This window comes from Taurulus bubalis, assembly GCF_910589615.1.
Source record: "Taurulus bubalis genome assembly, chromosome: 5".
NCBI classification, from domain to species: Eukaryota; Metazoa; Chordata; class Actinopteri; order Perciformes; family Cottidae; genus Taurulus; species Taurulus bubalis.
This window is the reverse complement of record NC_136593.1, coordinates 14,112,028-14,133,514: the sequence shown is the minus strand read 5'-3', so window position 1 is coordinate 14,133,514 and position 21,487 is coordinate 14,112,028. Positions and strand designations below refer to the sequence as shown.

At 41.5% G+C, this 21,487-nt stretch overlaps 1 protein-coding gene across 1 annotated transcript in view; it reads right to left on the bottom strand.

Annotated features, from left to right (window-relative positions):
• Nucleotides 1–3,402: 3,402 nt before the first annotated feature.
• Nucleotides 3,403–21,487, bottom strand: part of erc2 (ELKS/RAB6-interacting/CAST family member 2) — a gene marked incomplete at both ends in the record, with an annotated part of 30,853 nt that continues 12,768 nt past the window's right edge. Inside the window, 14 exons of the mRNA XM_079218978.1 lie at nt 3,403–3,429; nt 3,688–4,119; nt 4,351–4,494; nt 6,074–6,221; nt 6,935–7,095; nt 7,295–7,418; nt 9,706–9,828; nt 11,398–11,600; nt 15,162–15,302; nt 15,514–15,654; nt 16,456–16,593; nt 18,482–18,649; nt 19,384–19,551; nt 20,461–20,616. Of these exons, the coding sequence (XP_079075104.1) occupies nt 3,403–3,429; nt 3,688–4,119; nt 4,351–4,494; nt 6,074–6,221; nt 6,935–7,095; nt 7,295–7,418; nt 9,706–9,828; nt 11,398–11,600; nt 15,162–15,302; nt 15,514–15,654; nt 16,456–16,593; nt 18,482–18,649; nt 19,384–19,551; nt 20,461–20,616 (2,274 nt within the window). The remainder of the gene's footprint in view (nt 3,430–3,687; nt 4,120–4,350; nt 4,495–6,073; nt 6,222–6,934; nt 7,096–7,294; nt 7,419–9,705; nt 9,829–11,397; nt 11,601–15,161; nt 15,303–15,513; nt 15,655–16,455; nt 16,594–18,481; nt 18,650–19,383; nt 19,552–20,460; nt 20,617–21,487) is intronic.

Below are 21,487 nucleotides of genomic sequence, written 5' to 3'. Positions count from 1 at the left end.
TACAAATAGTACAGTCTCAAACTGGCATATTCGGTAAGCTGAAACAATAGAAAAAATAAAGCTAACTTAAATACAAAAAGTAATAAAAAAGTAAACAATGTTTGTTCTGTCACAACAAAAATGTTTCTGGCATTGGTCACAGTGATTTGTTTGATCCAAAGGTTCAGCAACATATTAAAAGAAAAACAACTCGTATACAACAATAAAGTGAAAATATGTGTTAGGCTTTGCATGCTTTTTTTCTCGAAGGCCTTTGAGAATTACTGGTGAACCTACAGGCCTTTCAACTCAAGTCTTTCTATACGGCTGCTTCTAGGCACAGATGCACACTTGACTTCTTGACTCCACCTCACACCGAGTGCGACGTCAGTCATTCACAACCAGGATTAGTCTTTCGTCTAAGCCTAGGAAACCAGCCCCAGCCTCTAAGCCTCTGTGTCTCCGAAACCTTTTTTTGACACAACAGTTAAGAAATCGCTCTGCATAGAGAACAGGAGATTATCCTTACATCATCGCTTTCAGTTGGCACATTATGTAAAATTCAGCATGCATGGGCACAAATGAATTGTTTCATGTTTTCTACCATGTAAATTATAAATGGTATTTTATGGTAGGAGAACCCCCTACTTCAAGTATTCAGTAGTTAAGGACCTGAAAATGGAGGATTCGTACTCCGCCCCCCTGATGGTGAAGTGAGAGGATTTTTGCTCCTCTGTCTGCTTGCATTGTCTTCCCTTTTAAAAGAAATCCAAATCAGGACTTTTCTCTCAACATTTGTAAACACAAAACACAAAAGTTTCACACAATTTGTTGATTCTTGGTCAGTGACAGGAGCTGTAAAGGTTCACATGTGAAGCAGACACAACAGGTGATGCATGGGTCACGTCGGTTTGTGGAGGCTGTGTAGATGGAAAGACATTTATATACAACAATCAACACTTGACCGTATAAGTGAAACACACAGGCACCATGAGAGGAGGGAGAGGAAGTAGGGGATTGTCTTGACACGGTCTAACTCAATTTTCCACTACACTGCAACAATGTGTGTTGGTTTTTCTACTTAATTAGCTGTCACAGTCATATATGTCACCACTTCTGTTTACAAGACGACAACGACGACAAACACGCGAAAGAAATGCATCTCGACAGAGTCACTCAAACCTCCACTTGGATGTTAAATGTGATAGTCCTCACTCACAAGTGCAAGTTTCTGCCTGCTGAGGGCAGCAGACATACTCTCATTGCTACTTATGTGAGCTGCAAAATTCAGTCTTTTTTTTTGTTCAAAGTTGTCACCACAAGCGGTTTTCAACTAAATGTTTTCACATTGAAGAAAGGAATGTAATAATGTCATCTTTACTAGACTTCTAGATAGATTTGGATATACTTGTCTATTCCACATAAACTGCTCTAAAGCTCTTCTTTTTTCTTTTTGGGCTGTCCTGTGTTTTCAGACAGGGAATGTTACTTTCTGTTGAGGGGTTTACTCATGTACAAATCAGAGGAAAATCACACCACTCAACACTCTAGATAAGACATCTTTCTGACCTCCAGCCAGTTAGAAAAATAACCATGAAGAAAAAAACATATATCATCTTGTCAGTTTGAAACAATTTTCTGACCACGTATAGACACACTATAGATTTCTCTCTATATGTATAATATATGCATATCTATCATATATGTGTACAGTTTTTTTTTTTTTCACGAGGCACAGGCCTCCTTGTTGAGAAGGAGAAAACAAGTCACTATGTTTGGGGAGGTCACAGACCACTGCTGGAAGAGGAGAATTAGAAGGGAGAGGGGAGCAGGAGCATACTGTAGGTCAGAGACTGGGCTGTCAATAGTACAAATAGACCTACAGGGATAACATCTATTGAACATCCTCCACTTCCTAGACTATGATGTATGTATAGTAACAGTATTCCTAGAGGGAAATCTCCTCCCTGTGGGTCTTGAAGTGATTGTTGCTCACAAAACGGTCAAATCGTATGTACAAAGCTCTTTTTACAGTTGTTTGTGAAGCCCATTGTGGGATCAAGTCCCTCTCCTGTAAAATGACTAAAAGATGTTCTTGACCAGGTCTTCTGACACCATTTAGTTTAAGCACCAGCAGAAGCACCATTAGTAAAAATTCCTGCAACACGGAGGAGGTGCATAGGTGCATAGTCTCAGAAACTTAAAAATAATCTGACTGATGAGTAGTTTCTGACCGCTCTCTTGGCCACTCTGATTGGATGGTTAATTACACTTTGATTGATAAATTTGAGAATGTATTCACTCTAGACTGACATCTGCATAGATTGATTTTTTGACTACTTTTGATTAAAATGAGGTAACATGAAGAGAAAGATGGATAGCAACCAGAGCCTTGAGGCTAGAAAAAACCCAGGAGCTCGTGCAGCAGAGGAAACCACCGATGCTGCAGGCAAGGCTAAAGGCGGATTATTAGTCAGCACACAAGAAATAAAAAAAATAAAAACACTTTCTTTTAGAAATGCTGATTTCAGGTGTTACGATAAAATAAGAGTGAAATAGCTCATCAACATGACCAGATGATTAAAACTACAGAAGAGTCATGAGGGTCATGATAGCCAGGTAGAGGGGTCAGATGTCACCAGGTGGGTTAGCAGGGCAGTGAGGATCAAGAAACTATGAAAGAGTCAGGTGGGGTAGCCAACCGGAGCCAGAGGAGTCAGGCAGGCAGGTGCAACAGACAGCGAGACAACCATGATCTTGGGTCAACCTCAGGAAGATGGATGAGAAACCAATACTGGGCTGGATCTCTGCTGGGAAGATCAAGAGGGCATTGTTGGCCTAAGGAGATGTGACACACAGCACATCTGTCTCTCCATCGGCATCAACATCTGTCTATTTCCTTCCAATTCAGTTCTGTATCTGAGTTCCTGTGCTGAGGAAGTAGATGACATCTGCTCTTGTTCGCACAAAGAAGAAATTCCAGGTCACCTTGAGCAGAAATGTTTGGAAATGTATTTTCAACAAATGCTATAATTATGTGTGCTATTATATATGATGAAATAAAAAAATTGAAATTACCTGTAAAGCTGTCAGTCTCCCCGCATGACCTGCACACCTGAGTGCCCCCTCCTCTTCCCCGGTAAGTAAACAAAGGTCCCATTGCTGAGCGTTTATTGAGTGGAGGTAATAAATGTTTGGTCGGGTAGTGTTTCAACGTGATGGCATGGCTGTGCTCCTCCAGTAGTGACTGAATCTTCTGAATGTGAAAGATAACAAAACACAAAACTCCAGATGTCACACAACTATTTCTTCTGCTATGAAATATAGCAGACACAGGGGACACTGACAATCATAAAGTGGGAAAATCTTGAACATATCTCACCCCTCAAAACAATATTAGAGCTTTGGTTGTCACAGCAAGGATTATGCCCAAATGCCCTCGTCGTCATCCTGTTAATGTCAATGTGACAGGCCAACATCAGTGATATGCATGAAGAGAAGAAAGTACACAGAAACTGGAGTAAATGCTGATCCGAAAACAGCAGGCGGTTTGATAGAAAGATGAACATTTTAAATGTTTACAAGTAAAAGTAAGCATCAGAGAATCTATGAATATGCTAAGTAGTTGCTGTTCTGCTTTTGGCAACGGTTTTTCAGGGTTGTACTTTGATGGCAGTCTTCAAAATGATTACACACATGACATCTAACCTGGTCCGGGGCAGGGCGGTGACCAGCATGTGGGGGTCCTCGGACCGGCCCTCCACGATGATGGGGCGATGGGTGACGTGGATGCTGGGCGTGGTGCGGGTGCTGAGGGTGTTGAGGGTGCTGGGGATGTGGATGCTGGGGGTGGGGTCCTTGTTGTGGAGGGCCATGTGGGTGCTGAGGGTGAGGGTGCTGCTGCGGAGGAGGGTGTCCGTGTGGGTGCTGTGGAGGATGCTGTGGGTGCTGTTGGTGAGGGTGTTGGGGCTGTGGGGTACGTGGGTGCTGTTGATGCTGGGGAGGTGGTTGGGGGTGCTGAGCGTGCTGCTGAGGGTGCTGTGGATGAGGTGGGTGAGGGTACTGGGGTTGTGGCTGCTGCGGATGCTGTTGGGGGGCCTGTGGGTGTTGCGGATGCATGGAGTGTGGATATGGAGTCTGCTGGGTGTGAGTAGCGTGAAGAGTCTGGGCAGCGTGAGGAGCATGAGGAGCATTAGGAGCATGAGGAGCATGAGGAGCGTGAGGAGCGTTAGGAGCGTGAGGAGCGTGGGGAGCATGAGGAGCGTTAGGAGCGTGAGGAGCATGGGGAGCGTGAGGAGCGTGAGGAGCGTGGGGAGCATGAGGAGCATGAGGAGCATGAGGAGCGTTAAGAGCGTGGGGAGCGTGAGGAGCGTGAGGAGCATGAGGAGCGTGGGGGTACTGCGGCTGGGGCTGAGGCTGAGCGTGCGGAGGCTGAGTCGGAGGGTGGTGAGGACCGTGTGGATGATATTGCTCATCTTCGTAGTTGTCAGCTATCAGCTTCATTCTGCTTTGTGTCTGTAGAAGGATGAAACTGGTTAGTGCAAGATGATCAGCAGCTGTTAATAAAAAGAACATTATTCCCTCCCAAAGAACATCAAATGAGTTCATGACTGAACAAAGCACATATTTTCAGTATATGTGGATTGACATAAAAACGAGAACACCTTACAAAGTAATACAATCCAGTGAAATAACCATGCCACTAACACTGAGGCTTCATATGTTCCTTTCTTTTCTCCGACTTCAGCTGATGAATTTTCATCTTTATAGTCATTTTTAAGGTCTTTGTGATTTAGATATTTTGGGAAATACAATGAGTAACTATTTAATAAGAAGATTGATACCATTCTCCCATCTATACACTAAATACGAAGCTACAGTCAGCAGCCAATTAGCTTATCTTAGCTTAGCATAAAGACTGACAACAATGGGAGACAGCCAGGTGTACCCTGTCCAAAGGTAACAAAATCCACCTCCCTGCCCCTCAGACGCTCACATGTCTTACTGGTACAACAATTATATTGTTAAAAAAAAGACAAGTTGTAATTTAAAGGGGGTTCATTATTAATAGTTTACTATTTACCATATAGACAATTTTCTCATCAAACTTGTGACAACAAAGTGAAAATCAGTCTTGTCGAGTGTCTATCAGTTCGTTTTGATGTGGGTCTACATTTAACCACTTTTATATTTTTATACAATTTACTTACTTACCATTATTGTATGTATAGATTGTTATGATTTATGAGAATCAATTGTATAACTACCTCTGTGTTTCTTACTTCAAAGTTATTTCATTTCATGTTGAGTATTAGTATGAAATATTTACAAAAGCAGCTACACATGTTATGTCATGTTAATTAAATTGAATAACAATTAGCAGCATGTTTAATGGGGGCTTAACAGTCACATTTATTTTATTTATTAAGGAAACATAGGGCACCTTATAGAGGAGACACAAGGAGGCCATGTTGTCGCTGCCTGAATTCCTGGTGTACAAATCATACTCGAGCTAAAGACCTGGGGGTTTGATTTCGAATTAGACTCAAGTCAAAGACTTGAGATTTGACTTGGACTTGACTGCTGCGAGACTTTACTTACTTGAGACTTGACTCCTTGAAGACCTGACATGAATTGAGGCTTGAAAGCAAAAACATTTAAGACTCAAGTTTGGACCTTGTGAACACACCTTAAATATTATATTATTAGGCCTATGCACTGGATGGATTTGACCGCAGCCAAGCACATGAACAGAGCTTTGATAGGAATCGATCAGGGCTGATATCATGTTAATGGCCAGAAAAGAGTGGCAAATGACTTGCAATGTGCAAATGAGAACTTGTAACTTGACTTGGACCTGTGTTAAATGAGTGGAGACTTGACCTGCCTCAGCTCTGATAAAGCATAATGAGACACATTTGGGAAAAAACTAAACTAGCAATTTCATGCAAGTGCACCGCCCCCTGTAGATGAAATGGGAAAAAAAATGTCTAGTTGCCTTGTGCAGCTAGATTTGTATTTGTTATTAATGTTGCCATGGCAACCAGCTACAGTGCAGACATCATTTTCCTTGACATTGTGCTGCAGTACTAACGTGTTGTTTGAGCTGGTGCATCAGTTTGTCCCGCTCCCTCTTGAGAGACAGCACCTCCTCCTGAGTCTTCTTTTTATTGGATGCAGACAGTTCCAGCAGTGCAATATTAGCATCCTTCTCACTGATGGCTGCCAGCAGAGCTTGTTGCCTGCAGAACAAAAACATTATGGATCAGAACATACAGTATAAAAAACAGAAAGCACAATAAATAAATGGTATATCGGTGAGACATCCCATTACACTCTTTCAACCAAAATACTATAAATTCAATGTAACTGCATGCATGTCAGCTGCAAGTACAACCACTTATGATCCAGATTCAGTCAGTCAGAGGATGATCAATGAATGACAAGTCAAGTCACTAAGAAATCTAATCGCGTTGTACTCCTGTTAATGACAGCGTAATATTTGTCTCACTACAAAGCGTGAAAATTGAGCGTGACAAATGTAGCCTGAGATTCAAAGGAGTAGAGTAGTTAGACATTCATACACTTACTTTCTTTCTTGCTTAGATGAGAAGATTATTACAGCGTTAATGTCTGTCTTTTTAATGCAAAGTTACAGCCAGTAGCTCGTTAGCTGAGCTTAAAGCCTAAACAGCTGGTCTGTTTAATCCATATAAAGAGGTTTTTTTTTTTGTGTGGGATATGTTTATGTATGGGACTATTTTTTGGCCAAAGAGACTGCTCTACCACTGAACCACATTCGCTCAAGTACATTTAAAATATCATTTTGGTAGTTTGGTAGAAAGAATTGCAGTTTCCAGACAGGAAATGAATCCGTGCCTTTGCCAGAAACACACCAAGAGAAGTAGAATAATGGGCTGTCTTTGTGAGGTTGACATCAAATGATGACACTAACTTCATCTCCAGTATCTCCTCCAGCTGTTTCCTGCGCTCCTGTCTCATGTTGGTGAGGTGGCCGTCTCTCTCTTGCAGCGACTGCTGTGTGGAGGAGAGACGCTGCTTGGTGGAATCCAGCTCCTGCCTCGTCCTTTCGAGTGTGTTCATCAGCTCCTCCAACTGCATTAGATGGGAACACACACCAAATGTGTAAATAAAACACGCAGAGACACGTGCTTCAGTAACAAAGGTATTAAACCATATATCACTAATACATACACTCAGCCAAGACTAAGGCAATCTAACACAGTCCAACAATAAATCCTACCTTCATGAGGGTTATAATAAACTGGTGTATTTCACAAAAGTAAATCTGCACCTTTACGTGGTGGCCACTGTCCATGGAGCCATCTTTACGAGGGTCTTGTCCTAAGCCTTTCTTGTCCCCTTGTGGTCCCAGTTTGATGTTCGGACCCTTCTTTGTCAGGTCTTTGCCTCCTTGTCTGTAAAACCACACAAATTTAGCATTTTCATGCCAATAATTTTTCTGATTTCCATTCTGTAGTTGCTGTCGTATTTATCTTTTAAGAAATGCAAAATACATACTTGAGGCAATAGTGTCCCATATGTATTAAGTATATGTGTGAGTAGGGTACAATATATTCTTATATATTACGACAAGTAACATGAATAAAACAAAAAGAACAGCGTAATGGATGATCATGTCAGGTGCATTTTGAATCAATCTTGTTTCAAAATGGTACCAATTATGAGTGAGATCCCCAGGACAGCAAAAAGACATGAGCATCACAGATGAATTGAGAGCTTCATGTCAACATGACATTGCTGAGATGACAGGCTTAAGCACCGGAGTTAGGATGGATATGGACAGAGATTGGAGCTTGATGGGGAGGGAGGGGCTTTACTTACCTGGGAGCTAGACTGCAGATGGGGAGAGTAAGAGATAGAAGAGAAGGGGATGACGGGACAAGTGGAGGAGACATTGGAAGCAGCAAACGAAAGCACACAAAGGAAAAAGTAAAAAAAAGAGACATTAGAACCAGAACATAAAGAATTAACCACAAAAAATAAAACAATACAGAGGACCCAGAGGAGATCACAGTGTGTTCGATGTAAAACAACATGGGAGATCACAGAGGCACCTGTGACAGTCGCTGCTGTGCAGCCTGACACAGCAAATGCAGGATGCACCTTCTCTGAAAACAGAACCATGTGCATCTGCTGCCAAGCCTGGGAGTGGCAGACATGCAGTCAGACAGGCAAAAGAAGAAGGGAAGAGGACAGGTCTGAGTGCCGAGCAAAAGGAGGGGAAGGCAACAGTGGTTTGACCGAGAGAAGGTGTTAGCTGAGAATTAGTTATGTATGCAGGATTGTCCAGACAAAAGAGACCCGACTGGACTGACACATTTCAAGATCAAGGTACAGTCCAGATCCTACCTACTACAGCACCTCACTCACAGAGCGCGTGTAGACCTGGAGCACAGCAGCTCTATTCATGCAGGCAACTGATCATTTGTCTTAGTATGTGGTAGAGCAAGCTAGGGATGGGGCCGGTTAGGAGGGAGAGCAGGAAGGTGGGCACCGGGAAAGACCTCTAGAAGAAAGAGGGGCTGTCGGGTGATGCTACTGGAAGGATAAGAGGGTTAGAATTACAGAGGAAGAGGGTAACGTGGGTAGAGGTGGGCAGATGGGTGGATGGAATGAGCAGGGGAAGTGTGCTCATGGCAGGAGGACGACTCAGCTTTAAGGACAGAAACTTCAAACAGCCATCACCACAAAAACACAAAAAAAATGTGCATGTGTCTCTGCAAGTGTTTTAGTGTGCATATGTGCTCTATTATAGTTAAACAAAGGACACTGAGTGACAAGAAGTACAATATAGTCAAATAAAATGGTTGGGAAAAAAGCTAGAGCAGCTGGGAGCAGTACTAGAGCAGTATTTATAGTATTACTGAGTATTACAAATCTATATACAAGTGCAAATTTTGAGCGGGGCTTTCAGTTACAACTGTGAAGATGTACAGTGTAACGTGTGACATTTGGTTGCTAGTTTGCTGAATCCTTGGTTTGATTGGTTTTATTGTGCGACTTTACCATGCGTCATAACAGAAACAGGCCACAAAAGCCCCCAGGAAACCCCAGGGTGAAATAACGTCTACTGTTAATTGGAATCAAAACCAACACCACAGGATATATGAACATATATATGGGACATATATTCTTATACATTTTTTACTTGTGAGCTGGCTGGGGTACAAACCTCAAACTTTATAATTAACTTTCATCATTAAGACAAAGTATTTGGGCCACATTTGTGCAATTATTAACACTTCATGATGTGATAATTTGCTGTAATGTGATTTGTCATGCAACAACATCTTTGTTGACATAATTTCCCAGTCTATCATCAGTGCAGATATAGATGGCCTTTAATGCTGGTTGCCACATGCAGTTTGAAACCATAAACAGGCACTATGAACTCTCTCACACAGACTGATCTATGACCATTCATAGCACATTCACATTCCACTGAGCAAACACATGCGACAGAAATAAAAGCAAACATGAATCCAGGGATCTTTGAATCATGTGTACGGGGACAGCAATGCAGACTAAAAGAAAGAGCCCGTCACTCTGATACAAAGATATGAGATCCGTTGGACAGCAGGCAGACCCAGGCGCACAGAGGAAACCAGATGCTGTTGCAACAGTCGCAGTTGGAGACTTTAACCAAACAGCCGAGCTGAAGTGCCAGGGCAGAGCACTCACTTTCCCAGGAAATCCCACACCATGCCCCCTATCTGCTGGGGGGCAGCGGACACAGAAGGGAGCGGGTCAGGGGGAGCTCTGCCACCGGGACGAGGGGTGGGGCGAGGGGCAGAGGAAGGGGGGCTGGTTTCAGGGGGGCACAATGGAAAAGAGGAGGAATTGCATGTACGTGATGGAGAAGAGATTTCAAAAAACAAAATCGGATTTGAGAAAGGAGAAGAAAAAGGAGGTTTGAGACCAAAGTTGAAAATGATCAATGGCGGACGGTGAGGAGAGAGATAGATGGGCATGAAACAGAAGATAGAAACAGGGAAAGGGACAGGAACAAAATGGGTAAAGATGGCAAAAAAAAGACAAGAATATTCAATTAATCAAACGCGACCAATAAATTAGCATGACAGAGAAATGAAATGGCCCCTACCACTAGCTAGGCAGGAACAACAGAACTGGTTTTGTGAGTCTTAAAGTGACAGGGACGAGGGGCCGTCATTGGCTGACAGGACTCATGTGTCGTTCTCATGCAGTTTATCACATCTTTGTCTCATCAGTTTAAATTCAAGTATAGGATAATGATGGTGGTCTGCATCCAGTGAAGAGACTCTTGACCGAACAGAGAGGTGAGCTTTATTCATGGCTCCATTAACTTAAATCAGTCTGTTCTCTTCCATTAATTAAGGGGATGACATAGAGGCACTTTGTGTTCTAATATCATATCTAACAAAGCATCAACACTTTAACAGAGAGCCTTCTGTGTGTATCTCAACATGCATCCAAGGAAAGATGTATTCATGTATTTCTGAGTATATTATTACTTTCAGGGACTGGACCCAGTGCAAGACACTGTGCTGACACAAACTTATGATGTCACACTCGTATATACCAACAGGAAAATGACAGTACATGGATACAAAAACACAAAGAAGATCATTTAGAACAAGGAGAACATAGAACAGGGCACTTTAAAGTTGTCGAAGAGCTGTTTACTATTTGACTTTTGTCAGCTCACAGAAAGGCAGAAATCTCAGTGACCAAATCAAAAAAGCTAAGCAGATGAAACCCAAACTCTCTGTATGTCCATAGCACACAACACAGCACTAGTTTTTCCCTTAAAAAACATGTATTAGTGATGGAAAAAGAGCATTTACACACTACATATAGGATTTGTTTGTCTTTTGTTTCCTTTTTGAGTGTGGGTCTCTCTCTTTGCTGTGTCTTGTTTGTTGTATATCGTTTGCAGTATTGTATCTCTTGATTCGGAGCTGGGAAGAACAGAGTGACAACAACAGCACTTCTTCCTATCAAGCTTGAATGCACATATTGTAATTATTTTTGGACAAATGCTGAAATAGCATACACATATACTCATTATAGTACGAGTATGAGTTTATAATTAGTATAACACTAATCCTGTGTTTGGAAGGTATGTGATCATATGACTGGATAAATGAGTCTTGGATTATACTGCAGGAGTAATGCGAGAGTTTGTAAACTGATGTTTTGATATAGTTTTGCTATTGTAAAACTAGGCCCTCAATTTACTTAAATTCAGACTTTTTGAAGTTTTCTTCAAGAATTCAAGGTAACACATGGTGAGTAACTGATGTACAAATGGTAATTTTGTGGTGGAAGATTTACTTTAAGATGTCTTTGAATACTTCAATAAATTAAGTCGAGACAGTCAGATTTATTTACCTTTCCAACTCAGCAATCTTCTTATCCTTGTCATTCTTCTCAGTCTCAACCTCTCGCAGGATGTCCAGGAGTCTTTCCACCTCCGCCTGAGCCTTGTTGACCTCATCCTTGTAGTAGCTCACCTCCTTCTCCAGCAGCTTCACTCGGTCCACGTAGTCTGGGTTCCCTCTGGGGCCAGAGTGCTGCTCCACCTCGTGGGCCTTCTGCATCCACGTGCCAGGGAAAGATAAAAACAAACACACATGCACACATACACACACCCGAAGATACACTCAATTAACATGATAACAGTAACACAACCATGCAGTACAGCACAGAATGTTTTACTGCCCAAGGAATAGAGATACATACAGTACACAGCAGTCCACCACTGTCTTATATTATCCACTCCCGTTGCTCTCTCTCTCTCTCTCTCTCTCTCTCTCTCTCTCTCTCTCTCTCTCTCTCTCTCTCTCTCTTTCTGAATGAATAAGTAAAATGTTGTGAACAAGGGCATCATTACTGGTGCTGGCTCATTAGCTTTAACAGAGTTATTATTTAGTTCCATTTAACAGCCTTCTGAGACTCACTTTGCACACTTGGTGAGTGTGCAGAATGCAGAATGCAGGACTGTGTATCTGTGCGTCTTGTGTTTCTGCAGCATTTTAACGATCGGAAAATAGTAACAAATCAGTGGCAGTGAAATGCTAAATCCTGAACCTGTCTCTTTGGCTATCTGTCAAACTAACTAGAGCTTTACTGATTGATCAATATGGACTAGTTTCACCATTACTGCAACAGTTTGTAACTCTCTATGAAGTACAATACAGTGGTACACATCACCTTTGAGACAATATGCAGCCACACATGTCACAAAAGTGCAAGAGTTGTACAGAGCCAGAGAGCATCCACCAAAACACTGCAGTGATCTCCAACCACGACTGATACCTCAGCTAACCGCACCACACTGAGACGAGAGAAAAGCGTGGTAACACTGACAGTTACAACATGCAACAAGGTCGACTATGTCATGCAAACCCAACGAAGCTGCACAGTCTTTCACAGTAATTTTCAGTCAAAAGAATGGAGAAACAGAAGCAACAGGGACCAAGTTAATCTGTCGGCTAACGGTAAGTCTCATATTTTAAGCATGAGGAACGACGTTAGGATGGTGGAAGATTTTCTCAATTATTCAAATTGTAAAATATGCATCAAGTTATTTTATATCCACTAATACATGTGGAAGTATATACAAAATAACTTTCTTGGACATTTAAATTAGACTCTAGTCAGCCTGTAGGTATCAATGTGGACTTTGATGAGAGAATTATGCTAAAGCTGAGGTTTTAATGAAGCGTTTCAGGGTTGTAGGTACTGCACTTTTAATGGCTTTTGTATTTTTCATTATTAGATTTTTTTGATTTGTTTCTGTATTGATTTATCCTCTGTTTCTGTGACATATTGTATACTTATATATATATAATAAACTACCGCAGGATAATTGAAGCTTAACCTTTTTTGTAACTTCAATTTTACTAAACTCCACAGTAGTATAAGTGAGAACATACCAAATGTCAGTGTCAACGCATCCCTCGAAACAATTTAAAGCTTGAATTGGATGTTTTGGGGAATTCCAAAATATACAGAATCTGATTTTTTAAAAGACAAAAATCAAAGTACCTCAACACAATTAATTATAAAGTCATTATATACCATCCGTCTGTAACAAATGGAAAAGATGGGGAAAGTTTGGCTTCACAGTTCAATACAGGGTTGTATGTGTCAAAGGATTAACCAGACGTGAACCCCATCAGGCCTGGTGCTTTGACTTACATTACATACAACATCGGAGGAGCCTTTGTGAAGAAATTGATGCTTAATATGGATTTTGGCTCTTAGATATCCTGCTCTCAAATATGATAAAGGTCTTGTGACTTCGCCTTAATATTCTTTCATTAGACAAAAGTGTTTAGAGCCTTTTTTCTCTTATGTGCAAGATTAAGAAAATCACACTGTATTTAAACAAAATAATCACAGATAAACCAAGTACAGAGCCACAATTAGAAGACACTAATGAGATATAATGTATAATTCCAACTGACCAAATGAAGTGAACTTTAAATATTGCATATGTTGCACCAGTCTCACAAACACAAATAGTTGCAGAATGAGTACGTTGCACAGGAGTGCAGTATAAAGCTCATTATATCAGTGCGATGATCAACATGCATCTGGGTGTCTCAGTGGGTAAAGCAGAACCTATTCTTAAGGCTGGCATGATCACCATATAGCATGTTTCAAAGAAGTTATCAGTGGTCCTCATGCTTTCAATATGTGCCTCAGAGAGCTCAAGAGAAGGACTTACAGGATTGTTCATGTGACTGAATAGCTGCTCAGCTTGCTACATTGCAAACGGAGGGGTTGAGGAAGGGAGTAGGGCGGGAGAGTAAGTGTTAGGATTTAGTCTGAGCCAGAGGAGAGAACAGCAGGATCAGACATGTTACAATACATGTTTGACAGAGCAGTGACATAGACTCAGTACAGCACATGTTGTTACAGGTTAAGGGCAACACATCACGGACAAATGCAGAGCAACAGACACAGTTATAGTCTGTGGATTATGGAGTAGGAGGAGGCGAGGGAGGGTACTTAATGGACTCTGTCCCCTGCAGCGGCCTGTCAAAGCAGTGCAGCTCGTTAAAGGAGAAGAAGCATGATGGTAGCCATTAGCCTAATTAACTATGTTTTATATAAGGCAAGTTCAGGTTTCTGGTTCAGTCCAGATAACAGTGATATTCACAGAACAGGAATTACCTTAATGAGGGGTTACAGGTGTCACCTTGTTATATATACATAAAGTATGTTAAGTTGAAACATTTTGGATTAGTCATTCAAAATGATCCTTCATGAAAATAACACAATGTCAGCCCATTTTGATATATTAAATACCAAAGCCAGAGATCTTGATACATTTTCTCTGCATTTTGGAATAGATGTATGTGGGATTTTAATTATGGAGTCTATGTTCCTTGTATGAGTGCATTCAGTCTTTTTGTGTAATATGCCTCTGTCCTGTTAAATGCCTGTGCCCTCACCAAACCAAATGGGAACATTATAAAACACTATTAATAAGAACAATAAAAAACATTTTTTATTTGAGACCTAAAATTAATTTCTAACCTTGGAAACAGTATTTGGCAAAACAAATGTACCACAGCAGCCATGTAGCTTCTGTTCTGGAGCTTTTGATCATATCACATGGTATTTCTCAGCAGGTGGAGTTGCAAAATGTAACTTTAGACGTTGGTTTCAGATGTAGCTTATGTGATACAATAAAAAGCTCAAATAAAGCGACTATAGGGACCTTGTAGTAAGATTGTATTGCAAACAGCTGTACATTTGAAAGAACATGTATTTGCTATGATAAACTGCCGTAGTATGATGTTTACTGATGAGCTTTACTGAACTGTTGAGTTGTTTTTTAGCCCTGAATGATGACTGCAGATTTGTCCTCTCCTTAACTGCAATGCCAATGTTGACAGAATGATAAAGCTATTCCAGTATTACAAAAAGGAAGGATGACTGTGGACATGTAAGATATCTGTGTTGAGAACTATGTAACTGTTGTGGAAAAAAACTAGGGACTGACATCAAAATAATTGATTGGTAATCTGTGAATTATTTGCATCTAAATGCAAAATATAGATCTAGGCTAAATATGAGTAATCGCATGTTTCATTAAATCAAATCGACACATTAGCCTGCACTGTGAAATGCACACTTACCTTCTGCAACTGCGTCTCCAACTTACTGCACTCCTCTTTTTTCTGCTCAATGGCGATTTCTAGTGACTTGAGCTTTGAATCCCTCTTGAGGCCAGAGGATGCCATCGATGAAGCGTGTTCCTTTAAATCGATGAAACTGGACTGCAGGTGGACAGACAGTTAGCACAGGTTCAAACCAGGTCTAACTAGGCCAAAGTGCCACAGCTTAAATGTCATATGAAAGTCTGCTGAAATAATATACTGTACAGAACAGCAGAGTAGAACAACATAAAGGCACAGCATGTGTACACTATGCAGCCATGTGGACACACCCGTACACACACATCTCTTTGCTCCCTACATACTCACTGACCTCTTTCTCTGTTAAGTCTATCTGCAGGCTGTTGACCTTCTCCTTTAGATCCTTGTTCTCCTTCTTATATGACTCCACTTCATCCAGACGTTCTCTGTCTTCCCTCTCCCTTTGGTCCTTTAAACGCTCTATAATCCTCTCCTAACACACACACACATACACACAAATAATTAAAGGAGTTACACTTAAGAATGCTTTAAACAGACAATTCAGGAGTTCAAAGAGTCTAGGCTGAGCGTGAGCAATAAGACACATTTGTCAAGCGACTTAAGACTAAAGTGTAAGACTCTCAAGTGGCACCTTTAAGTTTTGAGAAATGTCATAAACAAAAGCTTAAGTTTTAGAGTAGGCGTAAATGTTAAGGGTTATTACTTTAATCTTTGGTTTAAAGTAAATGTTTGGGAAATATGCTTTTTGGCTTTTCTTGTTGATAATTAGAGGAGAAGATTGATACCAGTCATATTAGTTCACAGGGCTCTCAAGTTTTTAAGACAGGTAAGCGTGACATCTCTCTCTCTCCCCCTCCGGACGGAAGCGCGGCCAGGGGGGGGGGGGATTGATTGGCAGGGGATTCGGGGGAGACGTGCTTGATTCCTCCATGGTGAGGGCAGCGCGACCAGGTCATGTTTGCGCGCTGCGGCACATTAAATAGCCTAGAGTTTGTTTTCAGCGTGAGAAATACGATGTGTGGCGGGAGGGCGTGACTTAAGACCGAAATGCGTGACAGTCACGCTCAATGCGTGACACTTGAGAGCCCTGAGTTCACAAGTATGAAGCTACCACCTGCAACCAGCTAACCTAGCTTAGAATACAGTTAGCCTTTTTTGCAGGCCCTAAAAATCCAACCCAATTCTAGTCAGTGGGGAAGAAACCAACTGCTGCTCACAACCTAACCGTGAACCCTCATTACATGCTAATCCTGATGCTACAGTCCAATACTACCTTCTCTGATAGCGCCTCCTCCAGGGTGGCCAGGGCAGTGTCTGTGTTGCTGGAGTCAGTCTGCAGAGACTTGACCCTGTCCTTCAGGTTCCCCAGCTGCTTGTCTTTGTCCCGCAGCTGCTCCTGCAGGTTCTCAATCTGACACGGCGAGGAGGAGGAGGAGACCGGGAGGATGGTGGGGTGGCACAAGGGAGAGAATAAAGCAGAGAAGCAGAGGTAAATAGCATGATCTAAAAACCAGGGTAGTATTTAATAGTTGGTTTAATAGCTGGTCTTGGAGATTACGAAAGTCTTTGATGATTAATACCCACTACAGAAAACGTCATGTTCAAAGTCTGAAATGTGTTGGGGCTTTACAACGAAGCCTTTTCATTTCAAGACATACATCAAGAACTGCCAGACTTTTAAGAAGAGTTTGAGAAGCAGAATAAAGAGTAAAACTGAATATAAATTGCCATCTGGGAGAAAGTAGAAATTGTGCATTAAGACTAAAACACAACTATTTATAGACATTCAAATGTGCATTAATCTATTATTTCATATTATAATACGGGTAGATGAAATCAAGCATTCTGATTGGTTGAGAGTGAGTCACAGGGTGTACTTTATTGAGCCATAATGTCCTGTACACCTGTTTACATTTACCAGAGCGTTCCATATCAGTGCGCACTCAAAATAACTATAACTAATAATAATAAATAAGGTAGATTTTGCGCGACCGTTAGTTGTCATTTCAAGCTTAACAAGTTACCAAACATGTTTCATGTAAACTTTGATATTTTGGGGGGAATGACTTTTGATGAGAATGGCAGCGATGAATAATGTATTTGTGGTCCCTGTTTCTGCTGTACAGTCAAACGTTGATACGGCTCACAATCAGGAGAGCAGAGCAGATAACGCTCTGAGAGCAGACTGATTAGAGGGGAGGGAGTGCGTAAAACCAGAAACTAAGATGAGGAATGAAAAGGGTTTGATAGCTAATCACAAAATCTGGATGATTTCCAGTGAGAGATAATTACCGTCGGTAATTTCCCGACGCGAGGCAAGTTCTCTAAACATCATGGGGGAATAAAGTGACGGAGAAAAGACGGACAGAGAAGCAGTGAGAGCACTTCTTTACATCGGTGACTGAGGGTCATCCTCCACCCTGCTTTCAACCAGCCTGGTCAGTAAATCTCAGACTCTCTCTCTCTCTCTCTCTCTCGTGTGTGTGCCTCTCCCGTATGTTGCTATGCAACCGCCACACATACGGCACTATTTTCTCTAGGCTACTGAAATGCGATACACAACGTTTGGTGGCTCCAACTATTTTGTGCTAAAAGGCAGCTTACTATTTATTTAATATTTATAATGTCGCAGGTAACCGTATTATAAAAGCAATACACGTCGGGCCTAACAACACCCTTGAACTGTACATTATTGACAATACAGTACTGCTTCTTGTACCTTATTGCTTAATTATGTGATTGACAGAGCAGAGAAACAAAACCAAATAATTCACCACATCAAAGAATTACAAATCACAAGAGATGAACAGATAGTGGATGGATGAGGGAGAGAATGTGTGCTAGAACAAGAGGAGAGAAAAAGAAGCAAAGGGAATGGATGAGCAGGTCAGGGTGAGAGAGGGAGTAACACTCTGTGGGTATTTATAGCACACACACACATACAAGAGTCACTGAGGCAGAAATATCTTCTAGCTTGTCTTTCTATGGACACTTTCCCCCTGAGAGCAACATAGACTATCTCACTCTAAATGGAGAGAGTAACCACTCTGCTTTGTATTTTCACAGAGTGACTGGTTTAGTCCAGAACACAAGAGTCTCACGAAAGCTCATCGTTCATTTCAAATAACTGAACAGCTGGAGTACATATACCTTGGCCTGCTCTCTACAGTTCAGTGTAACCGATAAATAATGTAACAATAACGTGGTAAGTGAATGGTTTGGAGAATTATTTTAATATTTTCCTCAGTTTGTATTCTTACACCCGAAATGGCAAGGCTTTCTTCAACTCTGATTCTCACCTTCTTCTGCAGGACATTGATCTTTCTTTCTTTGACCTCCAGCATGTCCTTCATGTCCCTGATTTCTCCGGCGAGAGTGCCCTTCTCCTCCGTCAAGTCCTGCAGCTGCTTGGTTTTCTTGTTCAGGAAGGACTCTTTCTCCTCCAGACGCAGACGTAGAGCATCCACCTGAAGCCAGACAGCCAAAAACACACACTGTAGTGAAGAGACTGTCCTTGACCAAATAAATTCATAGTTGTCTAACACTCGTGCGATTTTGTCAACTTGATTAGTTGATTTAATCAGCGGACTAAAACTGAGCTTCTCCACAGAGAATCACACAATAGCATTACTTTTAGTATTGTGTTATCAGCAATGTGCTCATAAGTTCCTTGGAAATGAGTAATTCGGCATGAAAAAGTATTAAAAAAATATTGGTTGACTAAGACCAAAACGACCGATTAGTCCACTAATAGACAAAGCCGGGCAGCCCTATAGTGAGTCTGCTTACAATAAAATTATATTTGAAGTATTAAACTTAATCTACATGCCATTGTAAAGGAACACATGCTGCTGAGCAGGTGTTTATTAGTGTGGTGATGATCTTCAGTTTGTGCATTACAGTTAACGTAATGCTTCCACAGTAATTAGTGCAGCTTTTTGATATTTTCAATGTGTATTAGATGTGCTGGGACAGTACACTGCACATTAGGTTTCTTTGGTGGTGCCCTGAGTCACAGTAAGTTAGTCCCAAAGTAAATAAATTGCTGATATGATTTGTCGTAATAAGCCTCGGGCTCAGGGCAAGCCTATTATTTGCTCAGTTTGGCTTGGAGTAAGAGAATGTTTGTGATGCAGTGTATTGTTAGGTTCATTTACTGTATGTGAACAAACAATTTAATTTTTTTTTCTCCCCCCATTACCTCCGTTTGCAGGATGGCAGCACGTTGCTCCTTGGCAGTGAGAGACTCTTTTAGCACCTCAATATGCTGTTTGCAGTCTGAGTTTTGGTTGTTGAGAGTCTCTAGTTTTGTCTGCAGAGCCAGCAGCTCCGACTCCTTCTTTGACAACTCCTGCTTCAACTGGTCAATCTACAGACATGTGAAACAACCATTTACATGAGTATTATCATGTCATACCATCATAGCGTGTGCGTGTGTGAGTGTTCGACAATGTGTGGGAAACCTCTTTGTTACTCAACAGCGAGCTAGTCAGTACAGCTATTACACTATTTTCATCAACACATTTTCCCATTAAAAATGCATTTGGGACTGACTCCCCTGCATTCATCATGTATTATACATCCTCTCTATTCATGATTAATGAAAAGAAGTCTAAAAATAGAATAACAAAACAGTGGCTGGCATACGGCGGTCGACTGATGTGAGGAGTGGTATGTAAACACAGAGTCAAAGCTCAGGAGAGACATATGAGCCTCAGAGAACAACACATGCAACTTGATATGATCTCAGATTTACGGCAGCTCTGCTGGTGTGTTGACAGTGTAGCTCTAACTAATAAAACACAACAAGTCATCATGTCTTTATGGGGAGTGAGCTGATTAAAACACTCATCTGAAAACTAAAGCAGGTAAAGTCTGTTTAATAATAACGAATATATCACTTGGCAGGCGTGCACTTCATTCTTTGAACATAATGCAAGTCACAATTGTCTGTTGGCAGCATAATAACAGTTGTGTATACATACGTAAGGAATAAATGATAAGTATTTCATTATACCAATGCATGCACTGATTTAGCCCTTTTTTGCTATTCTTGAAACTAAGCTCTTTAAAAAAAGAAGAAAAGACAAAAATGTCAGAGCAGCATCTCTCAAAGCACTTTGCTGATGCCACTAAATGCTAAAGCAGAGACACATCAGCTTAATTTAGCATTCTCCTATCTGCACAGCTCTATATGTATCCAAAACGACTCAGTCATGTTTGTTTTTCAGCCACATAACAGGATCTGTATTTCATGCATAGTGCAGACGGTGTCTACCTTGGTCTTCATAAACTTAGAGTGGTTCTTGTAGACCTCCATCTGTTTGATTTCCTCTTCTCTGTCCTCTGTGTTCAGTAAGCCGTTCGCCTTCAGCATTTGAATCTCATCCTCCAGATCTCGAATGTTGCGCTCCAGAGAGGCAATTTTGGTGTCCTGCACACAAACATGCAGAGGAGAAACACCTCAAAACCCAGGCTGGCATGTCTTATTTTCTCAGTTTTGTGCTGCAAATAAAACTGAACTAGATACAAGAGTCCAGAACAGACAGAAAGACTGACAAAAACAAAAAAAGATATAGAGACTAAAAGACAGAGGGAGTGAGGAAGAAAGATGTAGCAAGATAAAGAGAGACTAGAAGAAACTCTTTGGTGTGGCTGAGAGCAACTGCAGCACTGTCTGTGAAATCTGAAGCTTTCTATCCTGCTCCTTGCAGCCGATCAGAGGATTAATCACCATTGGGAAATATTGAGAACACATCCAGCACGGAGAGATCAGCCAGGACTGGAGGGAAACGTGCAAAGGGAGAGGAAGAAAAGTAACAAGCCGTAGCTTTTGCCGTAGTTGCTTGCAGATCAATGCAGAATCCAGTCTCTGGGCTGCGACTGTGAGTGCAGCTTTAGCTTCACGGCTTTTTAAATAAATAATACAACGTCTTTAAGATTAGCCATGGTCCATCTCCCTCACCAGCACAGCATAGAGCAACCTTGTTTCTTTCTCTCTTTTTGTGTCTCTCCTTCTTTCCTCCGCGTGGCTCTGAACTTCTGAACTTGTGGCTATTAGTGGGGTCATTCACAACCCGCTGCAGAGGAACATGGGAAATGTATCGTAATGAGGAACGATGGACTATCCGCGAAGGATCTGCGGGGTTAATGCATGAACACTGCACATGTACATCCACTTCGCACTGCCGCTGCATCTCACCTCAGTCTCTCTGTTACGAGACGAACATCAATGAAGTAACATTGCTGCAATAGATAAGACACTGTACCTTCAAAAGAGGGAGATTTTATTCCATCCACATGTA